This window comes from Sorghum bicolor, chromosome 2, assembly GCF_000003195.3.
Source record: "Sorghum bicolor cultivar BTx623 chromosome 2, Sorghum_bicolor_NCBIv3, whole genome shotgun sequence".
NCBI classification, from domain to species: Eukaryota; Viridiplantae; Streptophyta; class Magnoliopsida; order Poales; family Poaceae; genus Sorghum; species Sorghum bicolor.
The window spans coordinates 7,079,795-7,097,979 of record NC_012871.2 but is presented as its reverse complement, the minus strand read 5'-3'; the positions used below and the strand labels follow the sequence as shown (position 1 = coordinate 7,097,979).

The window sequence follows — 18,185 nt, the reverse complement described above, 5'->3', positions numbered from 1 at the left end:
GAGTCCAAGACAATTAATTATATATTATTTATGGTATTTTGCTGATGTGGCAGCATATTTATTGAAGAAAGAGATAGAAAAAATAAGACTTCAAGTCTTATTTAGACTCTAAGTCCATATTGTTCGAGGTAATAAATAACTTTAGACTCTATGATAGGTGGTGAGTGCCCTTACCCCTCCACCGCGGACAAACTGGCGACTGGCAATGCAAGATCTCTGAAGCATTGGCAATCCGCAGGTAGAAGAAACAGATGAAGCATTGAATGTTGATCTAATAATTGACTAAAAAACAAGATCAAGTGACATGGAGACAGATCACACTTCAACCTTCAAGGTATATCAACATCACAACACAACCCCATAACTTAGACCCTGTTTATGAAACTTTAGTCCTATACTTTTAGCCTATTTTTTTGCCATGTGGATCCAAACAAGTGGGCTAAAAGTGAGCAAATAAGGTGGACTAAAGTTTAACTCATTTGCACCTCAAGGGATGTAAAACTGGACTAAAACGTCTTTGGAGGCGCACTGGACATCAGATACTCCCCATCCACCCACCCGTGCCCTCTCTCTCCCATGGCTTAATTTAGGCCTTGTTTAGTTCCAAAATATTTTGCAAAATCGATACTGTAGCTTTTTCGTTTGTATTTGACAAATATTGTCCAATTATGGACTAACTAGGCTCAAAAGATTCGTCTCGTCAATTTCGACCAAACTGTGCAATAAGTTTTTATTTTTATCTATATTTAATACTTTATGCATGTGTCTAAAGATTCGATGTGACAGAGAATCTGAAAAATTTTGCAAAATTTTTTGGGAACTAAACAAGGCCTTAATGAGGATAAATTAGTCATTTTTGGATGGAGGACTAAACTTATGCCATGGATTCAAATTCAAACATCCCACGCGGGACTAAAGTTTAGCAGCAAAAGTTGCCATTGCAAATGGATCCAAATATGGCCTTAATACCTCCACTTTTAACGATCCAATATTGAAGAACAGAGTCGAACAGTTGAAACAGACTATTTCTAGGAGTTCGGCTGTGTTCTAGATAGTGCTTATGCCAAAAAGCAGCACGTCAACGAAAATGCTGAAACAAGAAACTGCTTTTTAATGCATAGTAAAATTTCACAGCATTTGGCTCTGTTTTTGGCTCTTGGCTTTCTCAAATGGATGAAAATAATAGGTGAAACAAAGAGATGTTTCACAGCCGTTTTCAAGAAAGACAGAGGGTCTTGAATCCTATTTTTGGTTGTATTAATGGATGAAAACAAAGAGATGTTTCACAGCTAATTTCAAGAAATATAGACAACAGTTTACAACTTCACGGCACATAGGTCGGATCTACTTTTTTACAGCTCACGGCAGCTTTTCAAATCTCGCAACTGAACCAAATACTAGTACATAAGCATCAGTGAAAGCCACACCTTTTATGAGACCACGAATTTAAGCAGTTACCTCGTGAAAATAGGATTTTGTTGGTGACGTCAATAACAAAACTTTACTTGATTATTATTGCATATACTATTATGTCCCCGGTATATAAGGAAAATTGTACAGATCCAAATCAACCAAAAACTGTTGTATTGTGTCGAGGAAGAATGGTGGTGCAACAAAAGATGGATCCAACTGGAAACCAAGCTTACATATACTAGAATTAATTGAATCCCCTCAAGCTTCCCGTAGCATGAAAGCCAAAACAAAAAAGGAGTCAAAAAAAATATTATACTAGTGTTCTTAGCCATTGGCGACAATTTCGTGGATCTTGTCACTGATCTCTGGATCATCAGATCTAACTGCTAACTTCATGGCCACCTCCTTCGGTGCACTGATTCCAAATGACAGTCTCACCAAGACTTTCACGTTACCGACAAAAACGCCAGAGAGCAGACAAGTGTGCGACCTTGAATTGCTAGGGACCACGTCAGTTCCCTACAAACCAAAGGTGAAACAAGTCATCATTTAAGGTGAAAAGCAGTGCTAATTCCTGCATAGGGCAGGGCATAAATATGTGAAATGGCCCGGGTTCCAAATCAAGGTGATAACCCTTTGAGGTGTTGGTTGCTTGAACTATCAATACTGCTAGATTTTATAGGAATTAAAAAAAAAATGAATATCGGGGAAGGATATACAACTTATTAGTGACCAGGATTGCTAATTAGTACAGGCCTTGGAAATTTCTAGAAAAAAGCTCTAAATCCTGCAATTTCTCTCCACGAAGTAGAAACAACTGTATAATTTTTTATGCAAAATTATTACAAATCGACTTATTATTATATGACCATGGCATTCATTCCATAGGAAAAAGAAAGATGAAGGAGACTAACCTCGCAAGGCTGCATGCCAAGGATGCTTATCACAGCACTTACAGCCTCAGCCAAGCTCTCCCTTACTCCAAGCCCATACTCGTCAACACGCTCACTCTCCGGATCCATGCTTTCCCAGGCATTTCGGAAGTTAGATACTCCCACCTTCAACATATAATCCGCAGAAACTATTTCAAGATCTTCAAGCTGGTACTCATCCTCAACACCATCATCCTCAGCTTCACCCGTGGACGGATCAACCTTAAATCAAAATCAACAAATCATCATTTGTCGCTTCAAATGGAAAGATAGGAAAGGATTTCACAAATTATCTGAGCCGATTAAGTGAATATATGTCATATGATGATCTTATTCAGAAAAGTACAAACACAGATGTAGATCATAGTTTAACACATTTGCATGGAGTCAAGGGCATCCAACTAACAGATTTAACAATTTCACTGAAAATTCAAAAGGACCATGAAGCTCAATATCCTAGTGCGTATAGCAACAAAGAAGGTAGAGCTGATTTCCAGTTCACAACATTTTCGGTACAGATCAACCACAATTTAGACAAAAAACCAAAGATTACAGATAAAAAGTGAGTTCAACCACGATTACTGGTATGACTAACAAGGGGCCTTAGGCTGGAGAACCAGATAGTTCCACTTAAATTATCATGTTTTATGATAAGCTTTCATACATGGCCTGCCTTCTTTGTTCAGTAGGAATGGTTCTTCCGATAGGGAAGGCCTGGTTAGCATTTTCCCAAAAGGAACAAAAACTGGAACTGAACTTTCAATATAAACATCACAAGCTAAACACAAAGCACTGATTTCTGCAGTAGCCAAGGTGTCGAGAATGCCTTCCATTTGTTCATGGGCACTTATCCTCACAAAATGCACATAGAAAAACATAAGATAATGGGGAGGAGCAAGCAAAACACATACCTCCTTAACAATGAATTTCAGGATATTTGAGAACTTGCCAGTGGCAATGACACCTTCTGGCTTTTCAAAAGCCACAAAGGTCTGTCCAGGAGAATCATATGGTAATGATTCTAAAGGCCTCGAAGCAACTTCTAAAAATTCATCAGCCTCAGAAGCATCAACAAAAACAACCACCTGTAGAATTGAGGAGTTATAGGCACTGAATCATAAACACGCAACATATGCATGTAAACCTACATATGAAAGGAGTTACATACCTGTTCAAGCAATTGTTCAGGAATTGTATTGGTACAGTTGTATTGAAGCACAACATGTCCATCAAAAATATGCTTCACAACATTTACTGAGTATTCAGTCTCAGCTTCAGTCAATTCTACAGGTGCAGATGACTGGAAGAGCGAGCAAAAAGTTACAACACATGAAACGAGATTCAGACAGGTCCATAATGGATATCTTTTATAGGACAATAGTATATACCGACCTTAAATAGCTTTCCAAAATCAGCAAATTCCGGAATGGATGAAAGAAGCTTCTCATACGAAGCATCAACAGTAGAAACAGGGCCACTGACAGCAGATGCCGGACCAGCTGATTTCTTGCCTGCAGACTTTTTCTCAGCAAGGGGTTGGGATTTTGTCTCCCTTGAAACAGATGAAATATCAAAAGGTACATCCGAAGGTTCCTGTCAACAAATAATGATAACATAAGATGTGAGGATAATAGAGCAAAAGCATAATTATATTCCAGTGACCAAAGACATACATAATTCCGCAGACTCGTCTCCAAGTTTGCTAGTGGAACATCAAGTGAGCCAAAGAGAAATTCATTCACATCCTTCTCTGTCTCACCAACTGTAGCTTCCCCACCTAACAATTTGAGGTAAAGGGTCGCTCTGTCACGGACCTACAAGGTAAGCAATTCAAACATCAGCAAGGAAATATTTCTATCTGAAAAACAAAGAATCGAGCCAGGTCATTTATCTAAATATAACTTTTGCTTTACAATTAACACTTAAAGTTGTTTCCTCAAAAAAAAAAACTTGTGAGGTGGCAAAACAGTAAATGAGGAAGGCGCGCAGCGGAAAGGGTTATTAAATCATGAAAAACAGAGCATAAGTATCTTCATGGGAAAACTTTTGCACTAACCTCATCATCCCCATCAAACAGGCAGCGTCTCAGGAGCACAAATATGCGAGGCTGGATAAAAAGATTGTAAGTGCAATAGACATTTGATAAATCAGAAACACACTGCACAGAAAGAACATCATTGAAGTATAAAAAAAATCATGTAAGTACCTTGAGTGAGTCAACCAAGGCACCAAACTTTGCCAATGTGCTGACTGCACTAGCTCGAACTGTAGCATTTTCAAGTATCACCCTATTGTATATATAACGTATGTATTTACTGGGATCTGATGTTTTTGGGCCTTCATTTCCCAAAAAGTGAAGTATCTGCCACAAGATTAAAAAGCAATTCGATTACATGAAGAAATCAGCTGACTTACTAAAGTAGTTTAGGAATAGGTATTTTACTAGTCCATAATCATCAATGTCAGTGTTAACATAGAAAAATACAAAATGAGTTCAGTTGCAGGTTTCAAATCGATTAGCTCATTATATCTACAGAAGCAGAAAATACCCATCTCTAGACAGCTCACAGCAGAAGATATAATGATATATAATTAGAAACAAAATGTGTTCAGCAGTCACTATTTCAATTTGATCAGCCTATTATATATACAGAAGCAAAAGAAAAATAACATATTTACAAAAAGGAAATTAAATCAATCTTACAACTATTTTCGAAATTACATGCCTGCAGAATGATTAATTAATAATTACCTGGGTGGACAAATAGGTGAATTCACAGTCTTCTATGAATTCACATAAGTGAAATAAACCACTTTCCTTTGCATCAGGAATATCTCTAATGAGTATAATGATTGAATCAACTATGGCTTTCTTGTACTCAAATCCACCCTCTTCCCGTAGAATATTACTCAAGAAGTTCATCCTGGAAAAGATAAATGGAAATCAAGGCTTATAGATGAAAAAGGTAGTTTACAATATCTAACAATAATAGTGCAAGAAGATATGCTTCTATGTACATACAATGAGCGATATTTCAGAGGAAACTTCAAGCACAAAGATCTTATTGCTTCGACAACAACGATCTTGAATTCATCAGCTATGTCTGACATAAAGTTGGTCATCTGTTTCATTAAACGATCAACACTTGACTCGTTGCCTGTCTTCAACAGTGTTGTAATCGCAAGGGTCGCAATGCTCCTGTTCTGATCAGAGATTAAGCTCTCCATGTCTATGTTACAATTTGTGACAGCCAAAGGATGAGTTGATGCAACCTGTACAATTATTCACATGAGCAGTCAGTAAATATAATGGAATCAACAATGATTCTGATAAGAACACTACAAGCAATCTGGGCCATAATATCAGTAGGAAACTGTTAATCCAACAGCAAATCCAGAATAATAAAACCGCTTTCCAGAAGGGGGGACAAATTTTCCACAACAGATCAAACAACATAATGAAAATGCATATGATCACCAAACAAACAAAATGTAAAAGATAACGCAATGTTGTCATCTGTTGCTCGCTATATGCAATAGAAAGAAAAATTGCAGATTCAAAACATTTTAGATAAAAGATGTCATTCTGAAATGTCTGATCTTGCATCAAACAAATGAAATTCAGTCCAGTAACCAAATGGCATGCCTTTGTCCTACCCAAGGATCAGCTGGTATGGATCACAATGTATAAACAAACATACAGCCAAGAATTCAATGAAATAGTTGTTGAAACACAAAGCATATGTAACAAGACTGAACAATCAAGGAGATGATAGATCAGCTGTCCTATCTTCCAGTTATATCACATGGCTACTGAGAGAATTTAAAGAATGCACAAACTGAATGTTATGTTAAAAAAATTATTTAGATACTTGAGATTTAGACCTTAACTTCTTAGGTACCATTCATGGAAAATACAAAATCCATCACAAACCAAAATAAGTAACAGCTAGTGTAAAGAAATAAGCAGAGCAGCGGACCAACCTTGTTAAGTGTGCGAACAGCTGCAAATCTGAGAACAGGTTTGGATGAACTTAAGAACAACTGCAGCACAGTGATTGCAGGTGTAAGCTCACGGCTTGTAACACCGTTCAGTTCAGTAATTGCTCTTGCAGCCTCAAGTATGACCATTTCTGCTTTGTTCCGGAGACAGGACTCGAGGAAATCAAAGAAAGGACGATCCCCACCTTGATTCACGCCAGACTCTCTAATAACCTGTAGATGCCACATATTTCAGATACCGATGATCTATCTACATTAGATCTGGCAGATATGGAACACATGCCTGGCTTGTGTAGCGAATAAGTAGGCACTGGGCCAAAGGAGAGCGAACTGAACCCCTGGTCAAGCTAGTGACAAGCTTGCTGACCGCCAACCGATCATTTTGTCTAATCTGAAACATCACATAGATGAGATTATGACATATTTGTGCATTAACAAATAACTTGAGCATATCGAAGTGCTCCATGTTGCATAAGTAGCAGACAAACAAGAACTGACTAATTAAGTTTTTGCCAAGCATCTAATTCATTTTATCATTTGAGGTTGAGGATATTGTGGACATATTATGGATATGCCTGTCTATCCTACTTAATAAGCACCAAATGTTGAACTCACTTGGTGAAGAAGAGCAAGGGCATGAAACTGCACAAGAGCAGCTCTTGACTGCACAGCCTCTTGAACTTCATTGCTCCATCTTTTTACAACTTCCGGACTTGTCTGCCAATAATACAAACATGCAGAAAACATAATCAGAAGGATCTAAAGCTGCCACCAACTAGTAACAATATATCCAACTGGAGCACATAATATAATTGCAGGACATACTTGAAGCAAGTAGATGCCACTAACAAGGGCTGCACTGGCAACAACAGGATTCTTGTCAACAATGGCTTGCTTCAAATACCTCTCGATTTGGGTGAGAAGAGTTGAGTCGATAATACGACAAAGAACTCTAATAGCGTTTGCACGGTACATATCGGTTTTGCTATTCATGTCCTTCATCAAAGAGCTGGTTACTATGATAACCTACACCCAATAGATCACAAATGAAAGTCATTACCACATTGCACATAATGTGACAAACCACATAGTAGCAACCAATATTCACCAACCTCATCAGCTGAAGGCGAGAGTTCCTTGATCATGAGGTACACCATCCTCCTAAGTCCTGCATCTTTAGACTGGAACAGCTTGGTTGTTGCAAAGAAGACCTCTGTGGCCTCAACCTACATTTTTTCCACTCATGTAAAACTATCAAGTAGCACATGTCCTGGACTAGAGAGCACAATGGGCATTTTTCCACTCATGTAAAATTATCAAGTAGCACACGTCCTGGACTAGAGCTCAATGTGCACACTAGTGTATTGAGGAACTGCACTACATCACAAGTGATTATATGTACTCTCAGATCCCTTTTGTACTTGTAGTGTTTGAAACATGCATAAGGTCTACTCTCTGCACATTAACCTAGCAAGTAACTCCTCACCTAATGTTATTCAGGGTACCAGGTGTTGAACCTAACTTTGTAGGTACCAACTTCCTTTTAGAGGACGATAACTATGGCCAAACTTCACAAGAATTTTAGATATACTACGAGTACTGGCAATCTTCTGAATCTAAAAACCGAGCCAAATTATGATCGCGGTAAGATCAACGATGTCCCACTGTACCTTGGTAAAGGTGTCACCCTGGTTGAGCAGGTACAGGAGCTTGGTGATAACCTACAGATGCAGGTAGAAAGCATGAGAAACCACATTCTGATTCACATTCGCACAAGCTTGGAGATCCCGTGGGGAGGAGGGGGGTGAAACACGATTGGGCAGACAGACACCTGGCAGCACCGCCGCGCGTCGAGCTGAGGGTCGTGGAAGACGCGGGCCTCCTGCAGCACGGCGCCCTTCTCGATGCCGAGGAACGGCGAATAGTACTCTGCAGCAGCAACCAAGCAAGCGAGCAATCAGCCAGCCGCAATGGCGACGGACGCCGGGATCCGCGCCGGAACGCGCCAGATCTAGGGCGCTGCAAGCGCGGATCTGGACACATACACGCGCGCACGGGCACACGCGCACACACACACAACCCGAGGCGCGCGCGCGCGCGCAACGGAGGAACGGGGCGAGAAAGACAGACGAGAGGCGCTGACGCGCGCGCGCGCGCACGCACCTTCCTCGTCGAGGTCGTCGTCCTTCTTCACGACGAGCGGCTGCGCCATGGCTGCGGCTGCTGTCGGGGCGACGCGCGCGCGCGGGAGGGCGCCCGAGCCGGCGGCGGCGGCGCGAGGGGGTTTCCCCGGGGCCCGGGCGGTGGGCTCGCTGGATTTGGAGTGGAGGAGGCGCGGAGCTTACAGGAATGGAGAAGCGTGCGGCATGGATCTGAATCTGGCGCCGGGAAAGGACTTGTTGGGGGAGAGAGGGGGGAGGGGTACACCACCCTGCCAGTCGTTGAGCAGCGTTTCCTTTCCTTCGGATGCAATTCAACTGTGGACACCGACGCCTTGATCCTTGATCATATTATTTATTATTAAATTTTTATTATACTTGTTTGTTTATTTAAAAATGATACACGTTTAGTTTCCAAAAAGTTTTAAGATTTCTCATCAAATCGAATCTTTAGAAACATGTATATAGAACGTTAAATATAGATAAAAATAAAAACTAATGGTACAGTTTGCCTGTAATTTGCGGGACGGATCTTTTGAGCCTAATTAGTTTATGATTGAACAATAATTGTTAAATATAAACAAAAGTGCTACAATAGCCAAAGACGAAAAAACATTGTGAACTGAACGAGACCTAAGTATTGGAAACCACTCAAACCACTAAGATGAAATTCAAATTCAGAGGTGAACAATACACGGATGGTATCAATGTACCATCAATAGAAGAAGAGGCAGATAAATATTATGGGTCCATTCATTTTTAGTTTCATATACAATATATAATTATTGTATGATTTTGAGTATAAGATATATTGTCTTTGTCCTTAACGAGTGTAGTTTGTAAGCTTGGATTAAGTGAAAGTGCATCTAAACTCTCTAGTGGCTTTGGTCTTTGACTGACAAAACAAGTTAAACACTAATGAATTTGGTGAGTTTCGAAGATGTTTCATTGCAAAGGAATGAAATGATGTTGCTAGCTCATGTCATATCTCCAATGCAATCTTGCATTGATAAATTAAAAGAGACAAAGGAAAATAGGTATGTTTATTTTAATGATGGTTTGCTTGTATTTACGAGAAAAATATTGATAGTTCATTGGTATTAATCAAGATTGATTATACGTCAAGATGTGTGGTTAAGAGCAATGGTGAATCGAAGGGAATTTCTTTGTTTGGTCATGAATGGTATTCTTAATCAAAAACGAATAAAGTTGTGTAACAAATCAATATTTCAAAGGAAACGCAATATGGAAGTTTCATTGATCACGACATTGAAATAGAAGTAAACATTCAAGCAAGGATTATGATACCAAAAAATTTGATTTATGTGTTGATGTAAAGTAACATGATGTAAGAGATAAGGTGAAGGGTTAAGCAAGGATCTAGTTTCGAGGTACTAAACAAGGGCAAGAGCAAATGACAACTTAACGCCAAGGAACCAAAGCTATGGTGGAGAAACAAGTCTTTGATTAACATCAAGAAACTAATCATGTCATCATGAGTTATGCAATGCCAAATTAAATCGCTATAAGATCAAAAGTTGTAGTGAAGACATCTTTCTTGTTGAAAACACAGCTTCAGATAAAATTGGTTAGATATGCAGGTTATCTATTGTATTGATGGCAAATTAGATTGACACCTAAATAAGTTTCAACTCTTACCTCATTTCTACTACATGCATAGTTCTCGAATTGGATGGTTAAAGGTAAGAGATAAATTACCATTGATTATGTATGCATAAATACCTATAATCATTGAGATACACAAACTATAGGAAATTATTAATTCGAAAGTATGCTATGTAATAAAAGAGAGAGTCCAAAAAATCTAAAATTTAGTTCTCCAATTTATGCAAATTTGTAGTTTCATAGTCCAATGTGTTGTTTAATGTGCAGTTTAGCGTTTGAGCAATATTCTTTCAGCAAGTTATGTCTAGTTATGTAAATAAATATGTAATATGCAGAATCACTAGCTTCACTTTACTAAAACTAATTTTGGAGTTAGGTGATAATATTCTTCAATCTAGTGTAGCATACAGTGACATGAACTAACAAAAATATGAATGGTAATTACTTATCAAAGATTAAAATGACATGCTTTGATCCAGCATTAGCCACAAAACATTGTTGTCTTCTTTTATTCGCTCAGAATTTTCAGAGCCCACCAAAACTAACACATTTATCGAACATATTGACAGGAATGCTTTCATTCGAAAATTGCTATAAATTTTACAAATTACTTCTCAACTCACATGTATATTTGGAATTGGCCCGACTATTAATAAATATCAAAGTTACATCTAGGTATTTAGGCATTGCGGTGGCAACAGTACTAGGAGGAAGGACTTGCCGCACCAGCCCATGTATCCCCGCATTTTCCAACTAAGGCAAGGATTGTTGTTGCTTCCAATTGTCGTGTGACGGGAAGATGAGGAACAAGTAGAGCTCACAAGAGTTAGGATATCAATGCAACCGTCTCAAAGATTTAGGCTGTTTTTTCATCCGTGGTACTTTAAAATTTTAAAAAAGTGCATTTCAAAATCTAAAAAAAATTAAATAAATTTTTTAATCACTAAATAATTTCAAATAAAAAATTAATCAACTACAAAATCATAGATCCCTTCGAGTAATACGACTTCACTTTAGGTAGTTCCTCCATCCGGGGTCACTTGTTTTTTTAAAAAAAAAATGAATCTCAAATGATGAAAATATAAAACAAAGTTTTTGGGCCTTAAATTATTTCAAATGACCAAGTTGTCAATCACAAAGTTGTAGATCTCTTCGAGTACTAAATTATTATTGCAAAGACTAGGATTTCGCTATATAGCACTTTTCTTAGGTTGGCCAAATTACCAATCACCTCTATAAATCCATTTCCTGAGACAGTTGGAATTCTTGTTCACCTCTAGAAATGCTAGCTTCAAAATTGAGCTACCTCAACAAATCAAGTTCTACACTAGAGGTATACCGATTCAAAATAACATTGTTAGAGGTAGATTTTGATAGAGCTGTCTCTAAAAAAAATTATGTTTCTAAAAATGATTCGTAGTAGTGAGAGAAGCCATAAATTTTGGCTTGACCAGCTCTACCTCATGCGCACTGTGGAGCTGGAGCTAGCATAAGCCACACCAAATAGGCCCTTGAAATGGAGGGAAGAAACCCATGTGTGCCGCCTCTAACCACATTAAACTAACTTCAATTTAAAAAATTTAGGGTTCTTTGTATTCATGAGTTTGAAACACCATATTGGTATCAATTTCTATGTTTTTCCTCATCCTTCGATTTGGGGACTTCTTCTCTTCTTTATTACTGAATTTTGTCGCATTCTAATCGGTGGCGGAGCTTGCGTGAATGTGCTAGGAGCGCAATCCAAAGCTACGCTGCTACCCTAGTAACCAACGGTAGTACAAACAATTCAAATGTAATGGAAATGTCTTTCTTGGTCTCAAGTTCTATGTAAACTAAACTGATGAGAACAATGAATAACTAAAGTTGCATGAGAAATAAAGATAAAGTAGAATGGACAAATCAATATCTGGTGGGTGAGTAGTGTATACTGCGAGCTGCAATCCACTAAACAACAAGTATGGCGTAATTGCTACTGCACTATTGTTAAATTTGTTAATGTGTGTGCAGTGTAGTCTTGCGTGTGAGGGAGAGAAATGAATTGATTGTAATATGCATGTGGTACAATCTCAATATGAGATGATGCATGACGCATAGCTCTTGTCTATTATTTTAGAATTACACGGTATAACGCACACACTCATAGTATGCACACACACTCACCCCTATAAATACATGTACGCGAAGTACTGAGTCGGCAAATCGCGAGATTTACAAAGTCACCACAGGTATTTCGCTGTCGATGCGGATGTCATCTACCACTGAAAGCATATATATCTAAACAGATCAACAAATAGAACATTGGATAGTTCTCATAGAGTCACAGAGTTCTATGGGAGATAAATAAATTGAATGCAATATGCATACAGTACATACTATTATATAGGATAGGGGGTCATGGCCCACTATGGTCATAACGTGGCTCCACCACCGATTCTAATTATATATATTTCCTTATTAGTTTTTTAATAGGTCCTTAATTAGAGTTGAGAGATGAGGGATGAAAAGTAATTTGATGAATAGATGGATGTGAGAACCAGGTGAGCTAGCACTTTGCTTAGGGTGATTTGTCTTTTACTTTGTTCAGTTGGCTCAAAACTTAGAGTTCTGTAGGCGACATCGATTGCTTCATCCCAATGTTAGCGGTCTACAACCAACGACCTTAGAAAGGGACACATGGGAGGTAAGTCAGTCAACAGTAGCATGTAGGTGTGGCTGCGTAGCGGTAGGGCCACAGCTAGCCGCGAATGGCGGGAGATGGCAATTGGATCAGGGATGCATAGGGAAATCATAACGCTGGTCCGATGACACTAGGTTAACATGATGAAGAATATCAGAGACAGGCTTGGTAGTGGTGTCAAACTGAAGGTGGCTGCCGATCGTGAGGAACCAATCTAGACAAAAGAAAGGGAAGTTGAAGAAGAACCATAGCAGTTGAGCAGGTAGGGTTGAATTAAGGTCCAGTAGCTACTATTCATCTCCTGAAATTTTGGAGAGAGAAAATTATGTAGGTCGGACAACCAACCACGACACGACACGTGGACACTGAATCAGAAATCATAACTCAACCCTTCTCCCTGCCGGTGTTCGCTCTCTCTGTTCACGTGTCGTGCTATGGTTAGCTTAGCTGTGTGGCTGTCTGCACTACGCCGGCTACAAACGGGTCGTACATAATTTTCCCCCCCCCCCCAAAATCTTGGGAAAACAGTGTAGCAATTCCTATGAGTTTTTCTCATTTTTATTGTTGGACGGATACATTAACGCTGGAGGTTGGCACTTGGCGTCCTAATAATCTCCCCGGCGCTGCAGCAAGTGCTCGACCAACTCATCGATGCAGCGCTCCTGCCTCGCCGTGTCCCAAAGAACCTCCTGCAATCCCTTTGCCGCTTTGCGTTGCACGAGAACTCCTTCCCTTCCTCCTCCACCATCACCCGCCGCACGGTCCTCGCTGCCGCAGTCGTCCCACGGCACCTCCAGGCCGACCCGCCGCTCCGCCATCAGCCGCGCGGTGAGGCCCTGGTCGGCGAACAGGGGCAGCATCACCAGCGGGTGGCCGAACAGGAAGCTCTCCGTCAGGGAGCTCCACCCGGCGTGCGTCATGAAGGCGCCCACCGCGCACGCTCACCTGCGGCATCCACCCGACGACCACAAGGCACGTTCCTCTCCGCCGCCGGCGCAGCAAGCATCGGCAAGGACGTCGAAGGCGACCTTAAGGAGGTCGACCTTCTCCGGCAGGACGTCGGCCGTTGACTCGGCGCCGTCCGGGAGGCCGTCCACGAGCGGCAGGTGACGACGGACCACGTGCGGGAGCTGGCGCTCGGGCTGGAGCGCTCCGGGGCGCGCTTCCTCTGGGCGGTCCGGCGCCCCGCGGGCCACTCCGGCGGCGCGCTGCCGCTGCTCCCGGACGGGTTCGAGGCCCGCGTGGCGGGGCGCGGGGTGGCGCGCGCCGGGTGGGTGCCGCAGGTGCGCGTGCGCCAGCACGCCGCCGTGGGCGCGTTCCTGACGCACTGCGGCTGGGGCTCCACCGTGGAGAGCATCTTCCGGTTCGGCCTCCCGCTCGTGATGCTGCCGTTCGTCGTCGACCAGGGCCTCATCGCGCGGTCCATGGCGGCGCACGGCGTCGGCGTCGAGGTGCCAAGGGACGACGACGACGGGTCGTTCCGTGGGGACGACGTCGCGGCGGCGGTTCGTCGGGTGATGGCGGCGGACCAGGAGGAGGGCCGGGAGCTGGCGCGCAATGCCCGGGAGCTGCAGAAGGTCGTTGGGGTCTTGGGGACAGGGCGAGGCAGGAGCAGTACGTCGATGATCTCGTCGAGTATTTGCAGAGCTACAAATGAATTCTTTGTAGCCGTTTTCTGTGATGTTTCCCGTCAGACCTGTACAATAAGAGCGGATCAACGTACATAGAGGCATCATTTATGCATATACAATCAGAATTCATGTCCTTCCATGTGATCATCCATTTCCATAACTATGCATATAGTAGAGTTGAGGTCAGAGTTCTCTGAAACTTGTTCAAGTGTTAACCTTACCTTTCAACAAGAAAGTTGCTATCCACGATTTCAGCATAGTACTTCACTTTATCAGAACTTTCTTGTTGCTATACATGATATCAGCGTCGCATTTCACTTTATTAGAACTTGTCATCAATAGGTTCAGTTTAATAAGTCACCATTGCATTTATGAGATTGTCTCTGTTTTTTCAGTTAAAACTCACTTGTTCAATTTTTTTTTCTGTTGAAACTCTCTAGTTCCGCATTATAGGTTTGTCTCTATTTTTTAATTGAAAAACACTACTTTTGCAGCTTCTGCACCGAGCGGCCGGTTCAGAAGCAGTGGATATTGGGCGGATCGACATGTAGAGCGATCTAATTCTAAATTCTTCTAAGAAACGTGATGATGTGGTAATTTTAAATAGGGTCGGTCGGCAAAGGATGGTTTGCTAAACCATCGGTCACCATCCCAATATCACGGCTCCTCGCACTTCTTCCTTGCGCCCCTTCCCCACCTTCTTTCTCGTGTGCGGTCATTATCTTCTCCCACACCGATGCCCCTCCTCTAACGTTCTCGCTGCCGCCCACCACCCCACCGGGACGCACTAGGGTTTTGCTAAAGCTCCGCAGTTGTAGTGGAGCGAGCTCCGATGAAACCCTAGTGTGCCCGCCTTCTCCTCCACCCCCTTCTTCTTGTGCGGCGATCTCCGTCCATGAAGCTCTCCCACCCCGACCTTGCCCGAACGCCTCCACCGCCACTAGGGCTCCTAAATTACCATGCCATCGTTCCCCATTACCTACCAGCCTTCCTCCCCTGAACCCTCTTCTATGCTCACCAGAGTGAGGAAGAAGGGAGGGCGCTAAACTTACCTGACACCGACAAGGTCATCGTCTCCAACGCCGGCGAGGTCCTCGTCGGAGCCCTAGTCGTGGATGCTGGCACGATCAAGCGTGTGGGCGTAGGCGCACGAACGTGTCAATGATAGATAAACATTATAGCATGCAACTATGAAGTCATATTCTATTTTAAATATGGACAAGAAAAAAAATTTATACAAGCTCTTGTAGTTTTCTAGTGTGTTTTCTATTTTGGGTATGTCTCCTTGGTAGTCGACTCATGGTTAGCAAAACCATTAGTCGTTTTCTCCTCCGCAATGCGCCCCTCCCCTCATACTTGTGTGCCCAGCCGCATAATTCTCCAGTGCCACTCCTCCACCTTGTCCTCACCCGTGCCGATCTCCACGTCCTCAGCCCTACCCCCGCCTGCCTCGCCGGCGCCTCTCCTCTGCCGCCTTGCCACCCACTGCACCACCGCGGCGTGTTAGGGTTGCACCCGAGCTTGGTGGCTACCCGCGGTCGCAGAGATCTGGTGTAACCCTAGCGTGCCCGCAGCGGCCACCATCTCTCACTCTCCCACCTTGATCTAGCTTGGCCATGGAGCTCCGGCCATGAAACTCCGGTGACCTGGCTTGACATGCCCGTGGAGCTCCAGCCATGGAGCTCCCCTGTCCCTTCTTGGCCCAGCTGCTGCAACCTCCACCAGGGGCTCTAACCGCCTAGTCACAATCCCTACTGTCTGGCCGCCTTGCCTCCCCCAGCCAGCCCCTTCTAAGCCCACCAGAGTAGGGAAAGAAGGGGGTAGGGTGGTCATCGGCCGTGGGCGCGGCCACTGGGGAGGACGGCGCCGCCGCCGCCTCTTCTTCTACATATGCCATGGACGCGAGCATCGGCGAATCGGACGACCAAGGAACTCACATGCGCGAACCATACAGAGGAAGGCGAGTGACGGATAAACTCCATATCAAGCAAGCGACTGTGAAGGAGCATTTTTGTTTCTATTTTTACATAATAGACAAATCTTGCAATTTGGAAACTAATTTTAGCTAGTCCCAAGAGCTTGGCTAAAATTACTAGCTAGATTCCATTGTTTAGTCATTTTATAAAATAGAAAACTTTTTATAGGTCTACAATAGTATTGCTATTTTACAAAATTAGATAGCTAGCGTTAGTGGTTGGCCATATATGACCACCGAAAATTAAGAGATAGCCAACTTTCTATTTTATAAAATCAGAGCCTACTTTTTATTATGCAAATTTTAAAATTATATCAATTTCAACAATATTATATCAATTTCAATTTTAAGGAAAAGATACGAAACTGAAAGTGATATGTTATATTTCCCATCATTTTCTTGTTGACTTACTGTAAGACATTCTCGGTAATAATAAGGGAAAAAAAGAATTGAAGACCATGTGATTGACGTTGGACTCGTAGACGGGCGCCGTTCAACCCCCTTCCGCAGCAACCACCCTATATATATGTTTTCGCGCCAAACTGGCTCCTATGTTAGGCTAACCAACCAGAACAACGACGTACGGGTGTCCATACCTGCCTACCACCAGCGCATCATCGCCGGCGGCCCGCCGGCCGCTACATTATAAGAAGAGAAAAAGGCGAGTCTTCGAGCTGGAGTCCACGCACCCATCATCGGCCTTTCGTGCCACGCAGAGACCGGCCGGCCGTCAGCCGTCGTCAATGTCGAGGCTGCAGAGGTCGTCGGTGTCGTTCCGGCGTCAGGGCTCGTCGGGCCGCATCTGGGACGACCCGCTGAGAGGCCTCGACCTCAAGGGGCTGTCGACGTCGACGACGACGACACCCAGCGTCGTCCTCGCGGGGGACCCTTCGCCCCGCGTCGTGTCGCGCTCGCTGATGCGCCACAGCGGCTGCGGGGGCGGCGGCGCCGGCGCCGCCGCATCGGCAGGCGTCATAGTGGAGAGCCCAGACGTGGTGGCCTCCGCGTCCCCGGCGGCGGCGGCCAGCGTCGTCGTCGTCGTCAGGGCAGACGACGGCGAGCGCCAGGAGAGGCCCGCGAGGCGGCGGCGGCGGATCTCGTCCGCGTTCTGCGCCTGCATGGGGCATCCCCCGGCGTCGCACGCGCAGCAGTAGGGTGCGCATCTACCTGCACTGCATGCGGTTGGGAATTGGGATGGCTGGCGCGCGGCGACGCATGCATATGCATATGCATGCGTGCTGCTTGTTGGGGTTCTCCTTTCTCGCGACGACGCAAGCGGCCGGCATCGTGTGTGCAATTGTGAGATTGTGCTTGTAAATTTTTTTTCTTTACTCTTTTGTATGGTCGAGGTTCGAGGAGATCATAGAAGAATTATCAATTGCGTTGCACTCGGCACGGGCTTCAGTTTTGTGTAGGCTGGTCGGTTAAAAATGTTAAAACTTGTATATGTGGCGAATAGAGTGAAAAAGACTGAAAGGTGTGTTATATTAACACCACTATTTGATTTTTTTTCTTTTTTAATCAAAGTTTAAAATAGCGGGCTATTGAAAATAATGACAACTTTTTTCAACAGCTATAATAGCGCTATGACAGATAGCGTTTTATTAAAAATACATTAAAAAACCCGAGTAATTGATAAAAAAAATATGGTAAAATGAATTTTGATGTATAAAAATATGTTTTCGTAAGTCTAGGTAACGTTACTAAATACTAATATGATATTACAACATGGTTTATGAAAGCTTAATTGTCTAAAATACCAAATTGGTT

The 18,185-nt window shown here is 42.9% G+C and overlaps 2 protein-coding genes and 1 pseudogene across 2 annotated transcripts; 2 read left to right on the top strand and 1 right to left on the bottom strand.

Moving 5' to 3' along the window:
- The window catches only part of LOC8078404, a 29,064-nt pseudogene extending 14,447 nt beyond the window's left edge, over window positions 1–14,617 (top strand).
- LOC8063680 (coatomer subunit gamma-2) lies at window positions 1,492–8,811 on the bottom strand. Its single transcript, XM_002459469.2, has 18 exons — window positions 8,511–8,811; window positions 8,179–8,276; window positions 8,018–8,068; window positions 7,460–7,573; window positions 7,173–7,373; window positions 6,963–7,064; window positions 6,631–6,738; window positions 6,330–6,560; window positions 5,368–5,618; window positions 5,098–5,269; window positions 4,552–4,707; window positions 4,402–4,452; window positions 4,019–4,159; window positions 3,738–3,938; window positions 3,514–3,645; window positions 3,257–3,430; window positions 2,328–2,567; window positions 1,492–1,932 (listed from the first exon to the last, which is right to left on the bottom strand). The coding sequence occupies exons 1-18, from the start codon at window positions 8,557–8,559 to the stop codon at window positions 1,738–1,740; spliced, it is 2,667 nt and encodes an 888-aa protein (XP_002459514.1). The 5' UTR covers window positions 8,560–8,811; the 3' UTR covers window positions 1,492–1,737.
- LOC110432852 lies at window positions 16,772–17,914 on the top strand. Its single transcript, XM_021453826.1, has one exon. The coding sequence runs from the start codon at window positions 17,159–17,161 to the stop codon at window positions 17,567–17,569; it is 411 nt and encodes a 136-aa protein (XP_021309501.1). The 5' UTR covers window positions 16,772–17,158; the 3' UTR covers window positions 17,570–17,914.